Source organism: Trichoderma aggressivum (genome assembly GCF_033847375.1).
Source record: "Trichoderma aggressivum f. europaeum strain CBS 100526 chromosome Unknown scaffold_072, whole genome shotgun sequence".
NCBI classification, from domain to species: Eukaryota; Fungi; Ascomycota; class Sordariomycetes; order Hypocreales; family Hypocreaceae; genus Trichoderma; species Trichoderma aggressivum.
The window spans coordinates 1-20,584 of record NW_026946438.1 but is presented as its reverse complement, the minus strand read 5'-3'; the positions used below and the strand labels follow the sequence as shown (position 1 = coordinate 20,584).

At 53.2% G+C, this 20,584-nt stretch overlaps 8 protein-coding genes across 8 annotated transcripts; 3 read left to right on the top strand and 5 right to left on the bottom strand.

Moving 5' to 3' along the window:
* Positions 1 to 343: 343 nt before the first annotated feature.
* Triagg1_10373 (uncharacterized protein) lies at positions 344 to 2,167 on the bottom strand (the record flags this gene model as incomplete). The annotated part of the gene is made up of 1 exon (XM_062894437.1): positions 344 to 2,167. The coding sequence occupies one exon, from the start codon at positions 2,165 to 2,167 to the stop codon at positions 344 to 346; it is 1,824 nt and encodes a 607-aa protein (XP_062750647.1).
* A 1,594-nt stretch (positions 2,168 to 3,761) lies between these two features.
* On the bottom strand, positions 3,762 to 4,782 carry Triagg1_10372 (uncharacterized protein; the record flags this gene model as incomplete). The annotated part of the gene is made up of 3 exons (XM_062894436.1): positions 3,762 to 3,996; positions 4,069 to 4,561; positions 4,641 to 4,782. The coding sequence occupies 3 exons, from the start codon at positions 4,780 to 4,782 to the stop codon at positions 3,762 to 3,764; spliced, it is 870 nt and encodes a 289-aa protein (XP_062750646.1).
* A 1,013-nt stretch (positions 4,783 to 5,795) lies between these two features.
* Triagg1_10371 (uncharacterized protein) lies at positions 5,796 to 9,036 on the top strand (the record flags this gene model as incomplete). The annotated part of the gene is made up of 4 exons (XM_062894435.1): positions 5,796 to 5,809; positions 5,902 to 6,439; positions 6,531 to 8,844; positions 8,912 to 9,036. The coding sequence occupies 4 exons, from the start codon at positions 5,796 to 5,798 to the stop codon at positions 9,034 to 9,036; spliced, it is 2,991 nt and encodes a 996-aa protein (XP_062750645.1).
* Positions 9,037 to 9,169: 133 nt separating this feature from the next.
* On the bottom strand, positions 9,170 to 11,471 carry Triagg1_10370 (uncharacterized protein; the record flags this gene model as incomplete). The annotated part of the gene is made up of 7 exons (XM_062894434.1): positions 9,170 to 9,691; positions 9,748 to 10,156; positions 10,233 to 10,426; positions 10,517 to 10,734; positions 10,809 to 10,923; positions 11,207 to 11,257; positions 11,457 to 11,471. The coding sequence occupies 7 exons, from the start codon at positions 11,469 to 11,471 to the stop codon at positions 9,170 to 9,172; spliced, it is 1,524 nt and encodes a 507-aa protein (XP_062750644.1).
* Positions 11,472 to 13,552: 2,081 nt separating this feature from the next.
* Positions 13,553 to 15,142, top strand: Triagg1_10369 (uncharacterized protein; the record flags this gene model as incomplete). Its single annotated transcript, XM_062894433.1, has 1 exon — positions 13,553 to 15,142. The coding sequence occupies one exon, from the start codon at positions 13,553 to 13,555 to the stop codon at positions 15,140 to 15,142; it is 1,590 nt and encodes a 529-aa protein (XP_062750643.1).
* Positions 15,143 to 15,574: 432 nt separating this feature from the next.
* Triagg1_10368 (uncharacterized protein) lies at positions 15,575 to 16,595 on the bottom strand (the record flags this gene model as incomplete). The annotated part of the gene is made up of 2 exons (XM_062894432.1): positions 15,575 to 16,383; positions 16,448 to 16,595. The coding sequence occupies 2 exons, from the start codon at positions 16,593 to 16,595 to the stop codon at positions 15,575 to 15,577; spliced, it is 957 nt and encodes a 318-aa protein (XP_062750642.1).
* Positions 16,596 to 17,316: 721 nt separating this feature from the next.
* Positions 17,317 to 19,113, top strand: Triagg1_10367 (transcriptional regulator family: Fungal Specific TF; the record flags this gene model as incomplete). The annotated part of the gene is made up of 1 exon (XM_062894431.1): positions 17,317 to 19,113. The coding sequence occupies one exon, from the start codon at positions 17,317 to 17,319 to the stop codon at positions 19,111 to 19,113; it is 1,797 nt and encodes a 598-aa protein (XP_062750641.1).
* A 320-nt stretch (positions 19,114 to 19,433) lies between these two features.
* Triagg1_10366 (uncharacterized protein) lies at positions 19,434 to 20,420 on the bottom strand (the record flags this gene model as incomplete). The annotated part of the gene is made up of 2 exons (XM_062894429.1): positions 19,434 to 19,967; positions 20,046 to 20,420. The coding sequence occupies 2 exons, from the start codon at positions 20,418 to 20,420 to the stop codon at positions 19,434 to 19,436; spliced, it is 909 nt and encodes a 302-aa protein (XP_062750640.1).
* Between the last annotated feature and the right edge of the window lie 164 nt (positions 20,421 to 20,584).

Here is a 20,584-nt window from a genome sequence, read left to right as displayed (position 1 = left end):
GCAACACCTCTCGCAATGGACAACCGGATCATTTCAACATAAACAAGACTCATACATGTTTATACATAGGTATCCTACATTAATTCATACACGCATATAGATCCTCAAAAATAGGGATCAAATGCAAAAGCCCACAAAGGGGCCATATATCGCAGCAAATCCTTCATATCCATCTTCCCTCGTGAAAAAAAAAAAAAAAAAAAAAAAAAAAACCCTCCGTGTTGCCACCCTATTATTATAACCCTTTATAAGTATCCACCCCCCCTTAAACGCCATCAAGATTTTGATAAATGCCATTATCCCCCTCGCATCACACAGCGCGGTAACCCGGAGCTGGATTGTTCTAGTCCCAGTTACCCGTAGGATACCCACCACCGGTGCGTCGGCTGGGGCCTGGTCCGCTGGGGACATATCGGTCGCCTCGAGACCGGAAAGGCGGCGTTCCTCTTCGCTGCCGAGGCCCGCTTCCGCGTCCGCCACGGCGTTCAGCTTCACGATGAGGAGGTCGAATGCCTTCGAAAATCTCCCTGCCGCGATCCACAAAGTTGTCGCCGCCTTCAAAGGAGTAGCGGTTGGAGTTGAAGTGAGGACTCGGGTCTTCATTGCTGTAGACCGAAATGTTGTCTAGACGGCGGCGGGCGACACTCTCTGCTACGGCCTGGAATGGAATATGAGGACGAGCCTTGGTCCTTTCAACAACATGGTCCAGAGAGCTAACAGTAGATCGCGGACCTGCTCGTCTGCCTCGTGGTCCGGTAGGCGGCGGGCGCATGGTCTCGGAATCCCACTGTCGGCTGCGGTCACCTTCAGCATCTCTTCCTCGAGAGCGATCGCCCTCGCCCTCATCCTCACGATACTGGTCGCGGCCACGCTGCGCCCGAGGTCCAATGGGCATAGCATTGGAACTTCCAAGCGGCAGCGGTGGTCTAGCAGCAGCGGGCGGTTCCGGCTGTCCTGCTCTCGACGCAAATGCAGACTCCACCAATGAAGCTTGGACATCAGGTCCATCGGTATAAGCCACCTGCCAACGAATCGACGAACGTCTACCGCCAGCCTCTTCCATCTCGATCCATTCATCGACTTTTTCGGAGGGAACAAAGTCTACTGACAACGCCTTGCGGTTGCTCTCATTCGGCCAGACGGTGTCGTGCAGTGCTGTGCGAACTCGTAGGGCGGTGGCCGCCGAGTCAAAGGTGACAAAGGCATGAGTACGGATCTGATCCAGGTAAAATCTGAGAATGGGGTCCTTTGCGGTGTCGGAATCATTCGTGGCAGCAAGGCTGACGAGATGGTTCTGGAGATCATCGGGGCGCAATGGGCGCATCAGATTGCTGATGTAGATTGCAGTAGTAGGGTAGTGCATCGCCGGCTCCACGCTCCTCTCCGTCTCGACGGGCTGAACGTCTTCCATAGCAGAGGGCTGTTCTTCGTGCGAAGCAGTTGTCATGGCAATATCCGCCTCGTTCGGTTTTTCTGCGACGGGGGCATTATCCTCGTGCGTGATGTTATCGACGCGTGCACGTTTTTGTGCAATCTCTTCTTCGGTGGGAAGTGGGCTGTGAGAACGTCGCTTGCGTTTCTGGGCTTCCGGCGTTGGTTCAATGGAAGCCTCTGCAGTGGGAACCTGTGAGGGCTCCTGCGTGGGTTCTTGTGTGGGTTCTTTGGGCGCGGGAGAAGCAGTTCTCTCAAGGGGCTGTTCTTTTTCGTTGCCAGCTGGCGGGTGACTGTCAACAGCCGCCTCACGAGCCTGGCCAGCATCGCCCTCTAGAGCTTCAGAAGGGTTCTCAGCAATTGGCTCAGCTGGCTCAGACTCAGGTTCAGCTGGAGCTGGAGCTGGAACAGGAACTGGAGACGCAATGCGCTCCTCGGTTGGCTGCGCAGGCTTGGCTTCCTGGGCGTGATCGGCCGTTTGCTCGACCGCTGGAGTAGGGTCCCTCGCGGGAGAAGGCTGTGCGGCCTCGACATTGTCTTTCTCGACATTGTCCTCTTCGACAGCTACCGGTTCATTGGGCTCTTCAGGTGGGTTCTCGCCTTCCCCCTGCTCGGCCTCTTTGTCGGCAGCCTCGAGTCGCGCAACTAGCTCTGCCTTGAGGCCGGCATAGGGCAGACCGCGACTCTTGAGCTCTGCTCTGAGGTCGACGACTTTGAGCTGCGACCAGTCGGCCATGGTGACGTGTTTTGTAGATGCACCGCGGCACCTACTGTCGGCGACTCGAAAAGTGGTAGAAGGATGGCCGTTTCTCTGCTTGCTTTTCCGTCAGTTTGCTTGGGCGAAAGGGGGGCGAATGCGGCAGGCGGCGGAGCTGTTGGAAGCGGGAATGCGCGATGACAAGCGAAATGGAAGAGATGGATGGAAATCTTGGTCTTTTGCGACGGGGGAAATGCAGTTGCAGATGCAGATGCGAAGTTGAAAAAGCTGCTTCTTCTCGCCGTCGGTGGAGGGAGAAAAGCTGCCAGGCGCGTCGCGAAAAGCGTTTGGACGGTCAAATGCCTGTGAAGCTCGATGCGCTGCCCCTGCAGGGCTCCAGTTCAGCTGCGTTTTTTGGGCCAAGCGGACGGGCCAAATCGTGATTACATAACGTGTGGGTATTCCGGTTCCGGCCTAGCGCGTGTCCATGCCTCTTCCATTTCACTTCCATCTATGTACCTTAGTACTAATGTACTTTGGATTTTGTATCTTTCAGTTCGCTTTTGTGCTCGAGGCCACACAAGACGTCAGTCAAGCTCTGTATTACGGCGCATGGCTGCATACCTAGTAGGTAACGTACACTACTGTAGCACCTCGGTAGCTCCATTTCCTGCAGGCGATTTCAGTTTCTGTCTTAGTACCTAGTAGGTAGCTTGAAAGCTCTGGCTGGTTGGACGCTGCTCCCCCTCGTGACCACTTGCAGCGAGCGACACTGCCAATGGACGTCCGCATTTGTTTAGTTCAAGGTTGGCGTTTGGGCCTCGACACAGGCATTGCGTCCAGCTTCTACCTGGTACCCAAAGCACACACTACATGCCATTTACGATGAGTTCAATTACCGGCAGTAGAGGTGAGGTACTTGCTGCTGCTTCTATTCTTGCAGTACCACTGGCTTCATCAGAAACTGCAGCATCATGAACCCGTGCAGTCCAGGTTAGGTGTTTGCTTGCCTAGGAATTGAGTTTGGCTCTTGGGAGGATCCCAATGACGTGAAGCAATAAAACGAGAAAACAAACCGCTGCGAGAAAAAATACGAGTATTCGTGCACACGTACTGTACATGGCCAAGGTACCTCAGTAGGGGAGAAAAACAAGAGCCAAGAAGACATGGATTCCCAGGATCCGATCCGCTTCGACCAAAATGCAGGCCTAGCAAGGTTCCCCGCTTCAACTCAATCAATACCGGTGCATCGCTGGCTAAAATTCATCGAGACCCGGCTCCAGGTGAGCCAAAGTGGGGGCTCTCAAAGTATTACTCCGGCAGTAGGGGCAAAAGCGTGTCCCCGCTTTGTTTGACGTTTGAGCGTTTGCTCTGCTTTGCTCCTCTCGTGAGTGCTTGGGCAGCTCAAGTCGAGACAAAACGAGGTCCATGGTATAAAGGTGGTGATAGTCGGAGCCACATGGAGTGAAGAGGATGCAAAAGTAATCAAGAGTTGCAGATTCATTCCATTCGTTTCCTAATACTACAGCTAGTTCTTCAATGAACACGGCGGATGCTATAACATCGACCCGCAAGATTTGCTACACAGCCAAGCTTCCGCTGGCGATTAATATGGCGCCCGTATCGTTGCCATTTACACGTCGAGGCCGTCGACGACGACTCCCTTGTTCCAGGTCCACTGCAGGAGCCTGGCCACCTCTTCGGCACACTTATCATCCACCAGGGCGCTGACAAGATACAAAGATGCATCTATGCCAGCGCTCTGACCCCCCGCGGTGATGACCCGAAGACCACCGAGGCGCATCGCCGCACGTCTGACGATTGACTCGCGGCGTGTGTTGGACTCCTTGAAGGAGATGCTTCCCTTGCTGTTGTAGAAAAGTAAAATCAGCAAACAAGTCGAGTTGTAAATGTGGCATCGTAGTAGTGCAACGACTTACCGGCCGTGGGGTCGTCCAGCATCGGACGCGCGGCGAGTGTATGGGCTTTCATCTTCGCCTAGCTCAAAGCGAAGGTTGTTGACGACATATCGGGCATCCTCGATGACGTCGGTACGCTCAGTCAAGAGTCGGGTGGCAGCATCGCTGCAGAGGTTCTCAAACTTGGTAAAGTAGTCGGCGTGGGTAGTGGCAGAGAGGCCGCAGAGGATACCCTCTCGGGCAAGCAGGTGTGAGCCGGTGCAGATGGACAGGAGGGTTCGTTCCCTGGCCGGATCCTTCTTCTGAAGGTCGGAAAAGGCAGTGATGAGGCCAAGAGGCTCAAGCTCCTTCTGGATGATCTCATCGACGTTTCCGCCGAGGATGACGAGAACGTCAAACTCATCGAGGCGATCATGAGCCTCCCGGAAGGTGATTTGGGACTGCACAATGGGGCCCTGGGCGGAGAGAACCTGGGGCTCACTGCCGGCCAGAGTCACTTCAAATGCTTTGGTGGCTGTTTGAGATGCGGGGAAAGCTTGGTTAGCATTTGGGCCCAACCTTGACCTTGACGGGCTCCAACGGCATGTACGTACAATCATCGCCAAAGTCATGCTGGGCTTGGCAGAAAGTAGCCAATGGCCCTGCAAAGTCGAGCATGTCAAACTTGGGATGCAGAGCAAAGAGGACGTCGATGGGCTCCTGGTCAGCAATAGCTGAAGTCTTATTCGCAGCCATCGTGAAATGCGGGGGATGTTGTGTGTTGGGAGGGGGAACAAGAAGCGTGTGAGTGAGTCAGGTGGAATTGACGGCTTGGAAGTGAAAGCCGACAGCGTACGATGTGAATTGAGGGATGAAGAGGAGGTAGACGTCTCTGACGCTTTCAATTGGGATGTTTTGAGGGTATAATCAAGATGGACGAGGAGAAGAAAAGAAGGAAGAAGGAGTGAAAAACAAAGTTGGAGGAGCAGAAGAAATAGGCCGTAGCTCCAAGAGAGGGGCAGGCGAGGAGGGGCTCGAGGGAGGGGATCACGCGATGGGGTTCAATTAGTCGATCAGCTTGTGCCTTAAGCTCAAGGGCTCAATTCATCAGGGTATTGCTGCTATGCTGACCTGACCTGACGACTACCTGTAGTACCTATACCCAATGTGTGGCGTGTACATGGCGAGTGTCTGCTCAGTACGTTCGCGTCCGTTTACGTAGCCCGACCTGCGGAGCCAATCAGCCCACCAACGGGCGATGGATCGTGTGCCCGGGGCTTGCAGCGGTAGCAGCCAACGGGTCCAGCGGGCTTCCAGCAGAAATTGCGGGGTTGAGCACTGAGATGGAGCCCGCTGTGACGCTCACAAGCCCATGGCGGGCTGGCGGGGTGCGGTTCCCTTCCATACCAGGTACTAAGGTACCTACTAGGTAGTACCTCCACTAACATTTTCTGCCTGTTCCGCAGTGCTAGGCCGTCCGGGTCTAGCGCCTCCATTTGCTGTCTGGCCACCGCAAATCCGTTGCTGCAAGCTCTACAGTACAGTACTTCCTCTCCAAAGCTAAGTTGTTCTCCATCCGGCTAAACCTCACCAACTCCAGCGCGCAACACCATCTCCAAAAACGCGAGGCCCCTTGATTTCGACCATCGGGAAGCTTGTAGCGCATCTGCTGCTTCTGACTCTACTCTCGAGACGCCTGCCGGAAGCATCCACGATCCTGGCGGTGGCCACGGTGGCCTCAGCTGCGGCCCGATGCAAATCCTGCCGTGATGGCTTCTACAATGTGAGTTGATCGTCCATCAACGGGTCCTGGTTTGTGCGGGGTGGCTGGTTCTGCCCCCTCGGATTGATTGAAACTGACCCCACCGTTGGCAGATCCCTCAAGGAGCTGTCCAAAGCCATCAAGGACTTCATCGTCGAGCCGACCGTGCCCCTTCCCGACGATCTCACCGAGACAATCGCTGGCTACCTGCGGAGGCGCGAAAAGTATGACGATGCTGCGTCTGATCGGCTGCAGGAGGAGCTGCTGCTCATCTTTGATAAGAATGTCCGGGGCAACCCTGCCGCGGCTGGCGCCTGGCTGAGCATCTTGCGCCGGCTATTTACCGTGCTGCGGACTCCCGAACGAATACTGGTGTGGTTGGACGCTTGCAAGGGCATTCTCGACAAGACGGGATTCGACAAGAACGTTGTCGCCGAGGCCATGGAGATACTCAACGAGATTGTCACCATTTCCGACGACTACCACGATGGCATCGGCAAGGACTCGGCGACGAACCCCCTCATCGATCGACTGTTTGAGATATGGATGGACGAAGTTCACCCTGCCCGCTTTGAGGGCTACCAGCCGTCAGAGCACAGTGAAAAGATGATTAGCGATGCGCTGGGGCAATTTGGAAAGAAGCGACCAAAAGTATGTACATCCATACGTTTACAGCCTTCTTACCATCTCTTCTTAGTCTTTTCTCTTCTTCCAAGGCCGCTGGCAACTAACCAGAATCTAGGAATTCTTCTCTTCGTTGGACGGCTACCTCGTCAAGAAAAAGTTTAGAAAAGCCAGTCTGAACTTCTTCTGTTCATTTATCCAATCACAGCCGCCCCATCTACATCAAGTGGCTCAAACCCCTTTATTTACCAACCTCTTAACATGCCTTCAGCAAGATACGTCAACCACGGTCATCTCGGCTGCGCTGACCGCACTCATCATGTTACTACCGCACATGCCTAGCTCTTTGGTGCCACACTTGCCTACTCTCTTTAACATCTATACCAGGCTACTATTCTGGGAAAAGGAGAGGGCGGGAACCATGGAGTCGCCCTTTCACGACTCCGAACAGGCAAGCCGGTGGGAGGTTTTTGCCTACGACCCGGAGACGGAAGACACCGGCATATCACACCTGTCCAACTACTACACGATTCTATACGGTCTCTATCCCATTAATTTCATGGACTACATTCGCAAACCCCAAAGGTATATGCGCCATGCCAACGTGTCCGGTGCGGACGAAATCGAGGTACAGCCGACGGAGATTCGACATCAGTCGGAACAATTCAGGAGATGCCACGTACTTCACCCCAACTTTTACACACTCACCATCGAAACGGAAAAGACCGATTTCGGGCGTTGGATCAAGAGCGAAGCCGCCGAGGTCGTGGCCGAATGCATGGCGCTGTGTGTTGCGCCAGAATCCCAAATGTTTGGCGACCACGAACTGTTACATCTGCCAGACTCTTCGGGCCGGGTTCTCAACGACGAGTTGAGCCAAGCCAGGTCAGACCCTGGATTGCTGAGCAGCTCGGTGACCAAGGTGAATTCGTGGAGGAACACTCATATGTCGACAACAGAGTCCGTCACCAGCGACCGTACACCATCGACACTGATGCGGCGAGGCTCTCAATCCAGTCACCATTCGGCGAGAGATTCTGGGGAAGCTGCACGAAACAAGGATTTCTTCGGCGTGGACAGCCCTTCTGGCACTCAGCTGCTCCAGTCGGCCTCCCATACTCAGCTTCAAGATCTTATTAGGTCGAACAAGGTAATCAAGAGCAGTCTTCACCAATCCTTGGCAAACGACAGCGTACCATCTCTTGCTCTGAGTCATCAGGAGTCTGTAGTGGATAGGCCCTCGACGATGATGACGCTGCCACCGCAGACTCATACGCCCGTATCCGCTGGAGAAAGTAGCAATGCGCAAATTGCTCACCTGCAAAGACAACTCATCTTGTTGCAAAATGACCTCAGCTTTGAGAGATATCTTAAGCAGCAACACATGGCCCATATCGGCGAGCTCAGGCGGAGGCAAATGGCGGAGGCCGCCACCGAGGCAGAAATGCAGAATCTAATCATGATGAATCGAAACCTCAAGAGCCGCTACGAAGAGGCCAAGATGTCTGAGATGCAAGTCCGCAAGGAGTCGGAAAAGAGCAGGGCCATGGCGAAGAAGTGGGAAGCAGACCTCGCAAACAAGCTGAAAAATCTGCGTGAAGAGTCAAAGAAGATGCAGACGGAGATTGACTTGGTTCGGAAAGAGCTCGAGGAGAGCCTGCGGGAATGTGAAAAGCTGCGCAAGCTCGTGTGCGACGCCGAAGTGAAGGAGCTGAACGCAAAGCAAAACATGCAGGAGATTGAGATTCACGGTGCAGAGATTGACCGGCTCAAGGCAGAAGTCGAGCGACTATCGCTTTCGGAAAGAGACTATCAGGCGAGGGAGGTTGAACGAATGGCAGCGGCCAACGCGGCTGAGGATGCGCAGAACCAACTGGAAACGCTCAAGCAGCAGTTGACGGCTTCGGAGGCGGAGGTGCAGAGAACGAAGAAGCTTTTCCAATCCCAGGTGGCAACGCTTCAGACACAGCTTTCAGAAGCTCGTGAGGAACGGAACAGGCCCGCGGTGACGGTGAACATTGCAGTCGAGAGTGCTCTGGCGGCGAGCCGGGCCAAGCAGGCCGAGATGCAGAAGCAGTACAGCCTGCTGACGCGCAAGTACACGATGCTGCAGTCGTCTCTTCTCGACATGCAACTGGAAGCATCAACTACAACGGAAAAGTCTAGCATCGCGGAAGGCGAGGAGGATCTCATGTCGTCATCTACGGGGCCAATGGCGATGAAATCAAGGCCCCTCCAACTTCTATCAACGACGGAATCTATCGAAGGAGCAGGGTACAATGTCACATCTCCTCCCGTATCAAACCCGGGGACTCCTACATCATCTGTGCTGCAGCCGCTGCAGCCGACTAGCTCCGCAGGTACAGGCGGGACGGACGGACAGTCGTCATCGGCTAATCTGTCGATGAGCCCGGAAAGGAGTTATTTTGGCAGTAAGTTTGATATACCTTGATCGCCTCACTCATGTACATGATTAGCAGCACTGACGCACGCACGCAGGTGGACTCCAGAGCATGATTCGCAGGGATAGCAAAGACAAGGCCAAAGACGAGTCTGGCAAGCCCAAGAAGGAGAAGAAGACGTTGGGCTTAAGGGGGATCCGGGGATTTGTGGGCAGTAGCTAAGTCAAGGATAGTTGTATGCATATCTGCAGGGAGGATGAACCACTTGCAATTATATGATGGAAACCGGCACGGATTATATAGGCGTAGTGGCATGGAGTGTACATGTATTTGGGAGTTGCGTAAGTAATTAACTCTAACCCAACATAGCCTTAAGGACCTTGATCTGCTCTAGAATACTTGATCGACTGGTGCCGCCTCTGGCCGATTTCGCTTCAACGCTTGACTCATATTTGAATATATCCTTGATATCATCCGGGAATCGGCTATCAATAGCCTTGAGTTGCTCGAGCGTAAGCTCGTTCATCGGGATCCCTAGCTCCTCGCTCTTGGCTACACATCGTCCAGCGATATGATGTGTCTCACGGAAGGGGACGCCGAGTTTTGTAAGTCGCTCAGCTACATCTGTAGCGAGCATAAAGGGGTCCAACGCAGCCAGCATCCGCTCGGGCCGAATAGTGAGTGTGGAAAGGATGCCGTTTGCAATCTGTATACTATCGGAGATAGTTTTGACATGGTCCAGCATGGGTTCCCAACTCTCCTGTAGGTCTTTGTTGTATGTGCTCGGCAACCCTTTTTGGGTCATCATGAACCCGCTCATGTGCCCAAAGGCTCGGCCAGCCTTGCCTCGTAATAACTCGAGACCATCTGGGTTATGCTGGCATAATTTGTTAGCAAAGGCGCCACAACAATAGTATACGGACTTCTTCAAACCTTTTGCGGCATCAGCGATGAGCCAGTCGAGTAGGCATCGGCAATAGAGACGAACGAAAATTCAGTCGTTGAATAAATGATGAGATCCTCGGCCCATCGCGAAATATGTTGCATAAATAGACTGCCCCATTGAAGGAACTCGGTTACAAAGTCTCGATCAGAGACAGCATTCATAGAGTTCCAGAGGATATCGTCAAAACCAAGCTCTTTAGCCATCATCTCGCGATCAATGTCAAAGACATTACCAGCAAGAGCACCACAACCAAGAGGGCTCTTGTTAACCCTCTTCAGACACTCTCGGAGTCGCTCAACATCATTCATAAAGGCGAAGCCAAATGACATCAACCACTGCGAGAACCTGATGGGCTGCGCACGCTGCATGTGCGTGTACCCAGGCATGAGGTAGTCGCTAAGATAAAGTAGTCAGAAGGGATACGCTCGCTTGGTCAAAGGAGGCAGGGAGGGTTGTTGTTAAGCCAGCTTACATTTCAGATTCAGCACGGCCGGTAATCACCTGGACAAAGGCGACAAGCTGGCTGTCAATCTCACGAATCCGTCCGCGTAGCCACATACGCATATCGCAGACCACCTGCTCGTTTCGGCTGCGACCTGTGTGTAATTTGCCGGCAATATTTTTGCCAATGATTTCGCCAAGTCGACGCTCGTTGGCGGTATGAATCTAGAGGTTAGATCTATTGTGTCAGCTATAATCATAAACTGACCAGGTAGATCACCTAGGAGAGGTGAAGTATAGTAGCATCTTGCTTACATCCTCATCGTTTGATTTGATAACAAAGTGACCCCCCTCCCATTCTTTCAGGACCTCATGTAAACCACGCTCGATTTCAACAAAATCGTCATTGGAAATAATGCCAGACTTTGCATTGGCGCGGGCAAAGGCGATGCTTCCGAGAATATCTTCCTTGAAGAGGCGCGAATCGTAGGAAATGCTGGCGTTGTATTGATGCATGAGGGGATCGATGCCGCCTGTAATTGATGCGTAGAGTCAGCATACAGAGCACCCAGGAGCTTGAATTGCCCCGCCAATTGACATGACGAACCAGTGAAGCGTCCACCCCAGAGCATGCCCTCGCTGGGCGCCTTGCCAGCAGCCGCCATGATGATCACGAATACTGCGTTATCGTGGGGATGTCGATTGAAGTCGCCGCGAGCTTCCTAGAATCGAATGCAGTCAATTGGCGTGGTGCGGTGCAATCAATAGTCAGTCATTCGGAAAAACTTTGGAGGGCCTTTGGAGGGGCAGGGGCCGAGACCGGCCGGCAGTAAGTTGAATGACTAACCCTCGCTGCTCACGTGACGTGTCAAAGAAAAGGGACTGCAAAATGAATATGCGCATACGTGAGGAGAATAAGAGCACTACTAACCTTCACATAACTCAAGTGTGAGGAGCATGTGCGCCTGGAATCTGAGTCCGAGTTATCGAGGCCCTGGCACATACGACCATATCCATTGGAGAATACGGGATCCCGTCTGCTCTCCCCGAGTCAAGCTAATGAGAGACAGATTAGTAGTTGAGTGGGTGACCATCAGCGAACACCGGTTGTTGTATGTTTTTGCTTTTTCTTTTTCTTTTCAATGCCAGATCATGATCGTGTTTTGATTCTGTGTGATGATTGATTCTCTCTTTTCCATCTTTGCAAACCGCCTTGCGTATCTACGTACTACCTCACTACTAAGTCTACACTTACTGTCATGAAGTTCATCCGATTCAATCTCGGTTAGCTAGCTGGATCAAGTCCATCCCGTTCCAATCAAGGTCTCCTTGCAAGTGGTCTACAAAAACCCCGATACTGGAGAAACGATTTAGCACACAAAGATGCTCCAGCCATAGCTGCAACTCATTGGCAACGGCCGTAACTCGGCCCACCAAAGCATTGAGTGGAAACCCAGGATGGAGCAAGCCGGTTTGCTGGTCGCGGTGGAGCGACCCAGTGGAAGAGGCAAGAAGACCAAGATACACACACGAGAGAAGAAAATGCCTCCCTGCAGTACTAACTAGTGCGAATACTGACTGGTCGACCGACTGGATTCATTCAGCTCATGCCATGCTCATGCCAAGACCGCATGGCGAAAACGACGTCATTGTCCATGCCATAGCATCATGTCATGGCCCATCGTCGATGCTGTAGATCGTCGATGGAACGAGGCCATCAGGGATCAATACGATACCAACAGCGTGACACCCAAAATCACCCACCACGTCACCTCTCGATCCCCTGCAAAGAGAGAGAAAATAGCATCCATTGACTGGAGCCCAAACAAAAAAAAAAAAAAACGCCACAGCGGCTGCCCGGCATCCCCCCGGTTCCCTCGTGGACGCTAACACTCACTGACAGATGCCTCTCGCCCGTCTCAGATGCGAGATGCCGACTTGTACGATTGATTGTGCGAGTATCCCAATAGTATGGACTCGCAATACCATCTGGGCACAACCCAACACAACTCACGTCCTCGCCATCATCATCACAAGGCCATTCAGCTCAGCTAGCAGAGAAAAATCCTCCGAAAGACCAACCACCGCACGCCTCAGTACTCCATACAAATCCCCCCCTCGTGACCTCGTGTTCACCAAAAGGGCAGTCAAGCATCGTATTCCATTTAGCCGCCAGTACGAAAGAAACAAGCTGCATGGCCACCCAAAGACGCTGCCATCTATACCTATACTGCTATGTGCTATGTACTATCAAGCAAACACTTTGAAACCAATGTCGACAAAGACTGTAAATGCTGAAATTCTCCTCTTTGCACTGTCCTTGCTAGGTATTTACCATCCTTCCGGCTCTTCGGAATCCCGCGCTGTGGCTCCCGCTAACGCACAAAGATAAAAGCTCAAAGGCTCGGGGCCACAGGCTTTTGCTAGCCGTACCTGCATGGAGCCCCTAGCGATTCGAGTTTAGCCTCCATCCTGTCGTCTCTGCTTGTACTTGTGCTTGTGATTCTCCCAAGTTGCGCGCGATTAGGAAATCTCATGTTGTTGGGTCAAGGCGATGATGACGTGTCTTGAGCTGGAAAGGGAAGCCGTACAAAGTGATATAGTAATAATTAAAAAAGGACGAGAGAGAGGGAGAAAGAATTAAATAAATAAATTGATAAAAGAAAAAAGCAATCAGAAGTCTGTGACGCTTGACCCCTGTGGCTTGATTTAGAACGACTGGAGACGGCTGACGTAGGCCTTTGAGAAAAATTCGAGTAACCACACAAAGACGGAGACGACAAGACGAAGGAAGACAAGAGACAGAAAAGAAAAGAGGCGGTGGTGGTGTGGTGCCAGCTGGAGTGGGTTGCATTTGTGCATCGGTGTCTTGCTTTTTTCGGCATCCACGCCAGAATCTCGTATCCATATCCCAACTCACTCCGCTTCACTCCGCTTCCCGCTGGCTGACGTTTGTTGTCTGGCTTTCCTTTTCCAGGCTGGCTTCTCCTATTTTTTTTCTTTTCTTTCTTTTTCTTTCCTTTTTCTTTTTTCTTCTTCTTATACCGCCTCATCTCATCCCTTCGTTGTTTCTTGGTCTCTCCATCCCCCCTCGTGGCTGCTGAACCTCGTCCCCTCGCTTTTGGACCTGTGATATAGCAACGAGCAACGTCGTCAAGCTATATTCTTGCAAGGTCATTCGCTTGTTTCTGCCTCGGCTTTCCATCTCGTTCGCTTTTTTGGGGAACCGACGATACCTGATATCGCCACCTCAAACTCCGGGTTTCCGTCTCGTTTTAATCCGGATCTCCCGCCGTATATAGAGGAATCAGGAAGCATATTTTACTGGATTTGAACAAAGAGAATAAAATAATGCCTTCTTCATCCACTCTTCTCACTCTGGCCACGGCCATTTCGGCCGTCAACGCCGCTTACCAGGGCTTCAACTATGGCTCGACCTTTACCAACGGTCAGCCCAAGGCCCAGACTGACTTCGAGGCCGAGTTCAAGACGGCTGCTGGCCTCGATGGCACTGATGGCGCCTTCACCAGTGCCCGTCTCTACACCATGATCCAGGGCGGCACTCCCAACTCGCCCATCTCTGCTATCCCCGCTGCCATCAACACAAAGACCAGCCTGCTCTTTGGCCTGTGGGCGTCCGCCGGTGATGCTGCCTTTGCCAACGAGATTGCTGCTCTCAAGGCCACCATTAGCCAGTACTGCGGCAAGCTCGACGGTCTTGTTGCTGGTATTTCCATTGGTAGCGAGGATCTGTACCGAATCACCCCTACCGGTGTTGCCTCCAATGCCGGCCCTGGAGCTCAGCCCGGAACTCTGGTCAACTACATCAACCAGGTCCGCGACACCGTCAAGGGCTCTTGCTTGTCTGACGTCCCCATCGGCCACGTCGATACCTGGAACGCCTGGGTGCTGGACTCCAACCAGCCCGTCGTCGATGCCGTCGACTGGCTCGGTATGGACACATACCCCTACTATGAGAACACCAATGCCAACAGCATTTCCAACGCAAAGTCTCTGTACGAGGCCGCTCTGCAGAAGATCCAGAACGCCGGCCCCGGCAAGGAGGTCTGGGTCACCGAGACCGGCTGGCCCGTCAACGGCGTGAGCTCCGGCGCTGCCATTGCCTCTACGTCCAACGCCCGTAGCTACTGGGAGCAGGTTGGCTGCCCCAACTTTGGCAAGACCAATGTCTGGTGGTACACTCTCCAGGATGCCGCTCCCGATGCTCCCAACCCCAGCTTTGGCCTTATTGGCAGCACGCTGACCGAGACGCCCCTGTTTGATCTCTCTTGCAAGAACGTCGATACCAACCCAGGCAACCCGGCGTCTTCTTCCGCGGCCTCCAGCAAGCCCGCTAGTTCCTCTGCTGCTGCTTCGTCCACCAAGGTTACTACTCCCGCTACCACTCCCACCTCCGAGTCCAGCTCCAGCTCCAGCTCCAGTTCCGCCCCTGTCTCTTCAACTACTAACTCGGAGCCTCAGTCTACCAGCTCCGACGCTCAGTCTACTAGCTCCGACGCTCAGTCTACTAGCTCCGACGCTCAGTCTACTAGCTCCGACTCTCAGACTACCACCTCCGACTCTGGCTCTCAGTCGACGACTGTTGCTCCTCCGCCGCAGACTACTAGCTCGGAAGAGCACCAGACCACAACCTCGGAGGCTCAGACTACTGTTTCCTCGGAGGCTCAGACCACTTCTTCAGAGCAGCAGTCCACTGGCGGTGCTCCGGTCACATCTGCCCCTGCTACCACCTTTACTACTTCTGCCCCCTTCCCCGGTGTTAACATCACTGTGACCACTGGTACTGGTGGTGGCTCTCCTACTGGTCCTGGCTCAAGCGCCACTTCTTCCTCGACTAACGTTCCTGGAAGCAACGGCAACAAGCTGAGCTCTTTCGGAGCTGCCGCTGCCGCCATTGCCGTCGCCGCTTTTGCTCTGTAAAAAGACAAAACAAAAAAGTTTGACTTCTTTCGCCGGTGTAAAATATGGTCTCTTTTGATGAATCAGGAGCAACAGAGTACCGATAATTGGTCTTGAGGAGGTACATATACCGTGGGAGAAATGATGTCTTTAATGAGTTTTGATGCCTTTTTTGGGGGGGTATATCTACCTAGAATGTCCTTGGTAGAATGGTTGGTTGGGTTCTTTTATTGCCTTGCACGTCTTGTTTGGATGATATCCTATAGACTGCTTAATGAAGGGCTTGGTTTTTCTTTGGATAAATGGGGTTAACGGATTACAAGGATGAATGAACACGCTCCTTTTATGATGGATGATATAAAGATGAAGACTGAAATATATGACAACATTATTTATATACCTGAACGCTTGCATATGATGGACCACCACAACCTTGAGAGTAGATCGCAGTCATCAAGAGGGCCCGTACGTCGAGCGGTCATCGCCAATTACGTCCCAAAACTCCTCCACAAACTCTTTCTGCCCTGCCGTCGCCGGTCTCACGGCGAGGTACCTCCGATTGTCGACGGGAGGATTCCACCCTCCGGGATGCCCATCGACCATGACACCGCCAGCCTCAACGAGGACGCACCAAGCGGCGGCAACGTCCCAGGCCCAGGAGCCGCACTCCCAGAAGGCGTCCTGCTGGCCGGTGGCGACGCGACAAATTGCGTTGGCGGCGGAGCCGGAGCAGCGCAGGGAGTTGACGAAGCGGCCGCCGTCGGAGGCGGTACGGAGGAGGGTGGTGAAGACTTTGAGGTTGAGGGCGAAGTTGGGGCCTTGGCGGTCGGAGCCGAACTCGATGGCGATGCAGGCGGGAGAGAGGCCTAAGAGGGGGGATTTGGGGGAGAGCTGCTTCATATGATTGTTATCGGAGATGTCATTGCTGTTGTTGGTGGTGGTGGTGCTGGCTTGTGTGGTGTGATATGCGCCGTGGCCCTTGATGGCGGACCAGAGCTCGTCGCGGAAGGGGTTGTAGACGACGCCTACGGTGGGCACTTTGCCTACGACGAGGGCGATGGAGACGGCGACGTCGGGGAAGCCGTGGACGAAGTTGGATGTGCCGTCGATGGGGTCGACGATGAAGGTTGGGTGGTTTGTGATGGTTTGGTTGGGGTGGTAGGTCTCTTCGCCGATGAAGGCGAAGGAAGGGTAGTGGGAGGCAAGGTTTGAGCGGATGAGGGATTCGACTGCTTTGTCTGTTTGAGTGACGATGTCGACGACTGTGAGAAAGAGATTGATTGTATGGGTTAGTGATGTTTTTGTAAAGGGGGGAAATGGACGGACTGTTTTTCTTGGAGGAGGTTGTGAGGGGGGTTGGGTTGGCGGAGAGGATGATTGTGCCGGCTTCTTTGGCGATGGCTACGAGGTGGTTGCGGAGGATTTGGAGGTCTTGAGATGCTAGGTTACTGCTTGAATTGGTGGTGGGCTCCATATTGGATTGTTTGGCATTGAATCTTGAGCTTGAAACAGAGAACAAGGACGAGGAGAGGGAGTTGAAGGGTGTGTTTTGAGCATCATATACGCAGATCGGGTGGGCTTTATTTTAACCATCTTATGTGTTAGCCTCATATAGATTCGTATCGTCTCCAGAATAATGAACATTTATTTTTTTTTAACACAAAAGCTATCTATCTTATGGATGACACTCGACATTGACATGGATGCGTGTAAGTGAGGCCATCAAGATTCGTCGGCAGCAGATAAGCCCCGTCATCGGCTAGAGATAAGGCGCCATTCTTGCCCGAAACGGCAGTGGGAAATCGATCCATCTCGCTAGCTACCTTGGAAGTTACAACGCCTAAAATCAAGCATGTTTTTGACTCGCGGTTTCCCCAGGAAGCTTCCCCTCACCGTCTTACCGGGACCCCTCCTTCCGTAGAACGTGTAAGATGGCTTCAGGCAAGTGCTGACCAGGCTAATTGCCTAATTGCCCCCTCCTCGAGATGCCCAGCCCCCACGTGATTGTACATACACATGTAGCAATGCCCGTATACGAGTCAAGCTACAGTTTCTCCCTCTGCTAAGCCAGAGATGGACTCCAGTACGTTACCCGAACTTCTCTTTAACCCCCTTCCTACATACCTATTCCAGTCACCGAGATTCCTCCCGCTTCAGATGCATCGTGAGGCCGGATCGGGGCCGGATCCGCTATTATGCAGACCCTAGAGCCGAGCAGCTCCGGAGTGCAGCAGCAGCCTTACCGGGGCCGAGTCCGGAGCGGCTGCCTCACCTGCCGGTCGAGAAAGGTCAAATGTGACGAGCTCCGGCCCGTTTGTCACAACTGCACGAGGCTGAAGCGGCGCTGCGTCTATAAGCCGAGGAAGAATCAGCAGGCCAGTGGTGCGGCACCTCAGACCCCGGAGCAGCTCACGCCGGACCGATCTGCCGATGTTGCTGCTACTACGCCGGGGTTGGGACAGACTACAGAGGTGGAACTGGCCTCGCAGCAGTATCCGAGTCCGTTGTCCGAAGGAAGAGAAATTGGCTTTTACCAGGGGACCCCGCTTGATGGCGAGCTCAACATTGCTGATGATACGGCAACGAACCCGTTTCAATCGCCTGATAGCTCCATCGTGGATATTACTGCCCGCCTGGAGAAGGCGCTGCGGCAAGACGCAATCTCCGGCACCGCAGATAATGCCGGATTCGAGCCTGCTTCGCCAACAACATTGATATCCCGTGATATAGAGCTCACAACCACCATCGATGTTTTGGCTATTCGCGAGGTGCCCCTGCAGTCGTCGGTGTCATTCTTTGTTGAGAGCGTCGACTGCCCCGCAATTGCTCCCTTTGATGCCGTCAATTGGCGGCGCATGAAGGTTCAAGTTGCCCAAGTTGGCATGAGCAACGAGGCCGTGGCCGAGGCGATTGTGGCTCTTGCTACGCTTTACAAGGGGCAGATGTATGGCTTGCCGCTGTCCAAGGCTATGTATCTCTATCAGTCTGCCAGGTCGAGATACGAAGAGCTCTTGGCCGATGGTAATCAAGATTTTGACCTTGCCTTGATCGCAGCGTTTCTTTTGTCTCTATTCGACATTGTACAGTATTACGAAACGGTTCCCCTTCTTAGAGAGCCAAGCGAGATGTTTCTCACCAGGCTAAGGGCGTGGGCGCAAGACCAACTCCCATCAAGCCCGCTTACGATCAGAATTGTGGCTTGGCTGAGGTTACTTCATACAACGACAATTCGCGGCGGAGGTACGGGCTTTGTCTCGGATGATGTTTATGAACTTTTCTCCAGTTGCGGCGAGAGCATGCCCAACATTGCTGCGCCGTTGAACGACCCCCCAGACACGTCGACACACATATATGAGATGCTCACCACCCCGATATTCGACTTTTACTTCCAGCTTCAGATGATATCTGGTGAGATTGCTCAAATGACCCATTACCACCGCTCACGCACCACTGGCGTGGACCAAAAAGATGTCGTCGAACAAATGGCAGACGTCGGTGCTCGACTGCACACCCTCTGGGATAATCGCTGTGCCACCCAGCGCCAAACCCCCGAGGACCTGCGTGCTCACCTTGCGCCAAAGATTGCCGACCCCATCATTGCACTGGTTGGAATGGCCAATGCAGCGTACCATGCGGAGTTTATCGAAATCGGTCGCGTCTTGGGAGATCCCATTTCCAAATCTGCAGAATCAAGACAAGCGATGCACCATCTACGCGAAATCGTTGACGGGGATTGGAATGCTCAGGAGGGGGGTATTTTGAAGACGGGCTATCTCCGTCCATTGTTTCTATATGCCATTGAAAGCATGGACCAAGAGGAGAATCAGTGGGCTGTGGAGCGGCTGGAGAGGATCAAGAATCCCATCTGCCGGAGCGACTTTTTCGCTGCGTTTGGCAGGGAGCTGTCAGAGGCACAGCTGAGAAAGGAGAGGAGGGTTACGACCAAGTTTTTCTGTATATGGTATTTTGGGGTGCCGCCTCCGTTTTTGTGAGGGCGTGGCGTGGAGCGATGGGTTCTTGAGCAGAGATGGATTTCATGACTGTTAAATATCGGGTTGCAAGGCTGATGGGATATATTGGAATGCGAGATTTATTTGATGTTTGGCTGGGTACTTTTCATAGGTAGGAGGCGTTGGTGGGCGGAGGAACAGTAGCTACATACATTGATTATTTATCATCATTGTGTGTGTATGTGCATGTGTAGGAGAAATTCAAGGATCATCATCGCTTCATTCAACTACTCATTCAGCGTTTTATACATGTCCCCTCATGCTCTGCCATCACTCTATCCTTACGTTTCTGTTGAGTCAACTTAAAACTTCTTCTCATCATCCCCGTAAATAGCCTCAGTCAAATCAACCGGCGTCTTGGAAAAGTGTCGGGGCGAGACCTTTCTCTCAAACAAGATGTCCAACTCGGCCGTCGTCCGATCCTTGGGCTCAGGAACACAAAAGTAAGCGAAAACAATGGAAATGAGGCAGCCGCCAGCCCAGAACAAGCCCGTCCTGGCACCCCAGTTCCAAGCGGTAGGGTTGAGCTGGTACGGAGTGAGAACACCGGCGATGATGTGGGTGACGGCATATGTCCAGCGGGCGAGGACGACGGACTTGCTGCGGAGGAGGGACGAGGGGATCTCGGAGCAGAGGGTGTTGGTCAGGGGTCCGATGGAGCAGTTGTAGAGGAACGAGGAGACGATGAGGAGGGAGCCGATGGCCCAGGCGAAGGCGGGCGTGGGGGAGCGGGATTGCGGGAAGCCGAGGGCGCCGACGAGGATCATGATGATGAACATGAGGACGAGGCTCCAGAAGTAGATTGTGCGGCGGCCGAAGAGGGGGAGCAGAACCCACTGTTTGTTTTTTTAAGATGTCTGGGTTAGTAGAGTTTTGGTGTGAGTATCTTGAAATAGGGGGGGGTTAGTTCTTACGGAAAAGAGGCCGCCGACAATGGCGACTGCGAAGCCCGCGATTGTCATGTTAAAGGCTTGCGTGGTGGGCAGGCCGGCCTGTTGATAGAAATACGTCGAGTATCCGCGGAGCGGGTTGCCGTTGAGCGTCTGAATACAGTAGATGCCAATGACGATGAGCGTTCGCCGAAGATTTGTGCCCTGGAAGCAGGCGAGGTACGTCGTCTCGGCGTTGATGGAGCGCTCGTGCTCTGTGGTGACGACCATGAGGGCGACGTTCTTGTCAATGTCGAAGTTGACGTTCTTGTCGGACGTGAGGCGCTTGACGACGGCTCGGGCGTCTTGCAGGCGGCCTCTGCGGACGAGCCACCAGGGGGATTCGGGGGCGAAGAACATGGCGGGGATGAGGATGAGGGGCCAGACCCATCTAGATAGGGGGGGAGAATGTTAGTTGGTCTGTTTTGGATGATGCTTATGAGGAGAGATGGAGTTGGGGGGGGGGGGGGGGGGGGGTGGGTTTATTAAATTTAATTGTAATTGATTTATGTTGGCCCAGTGGG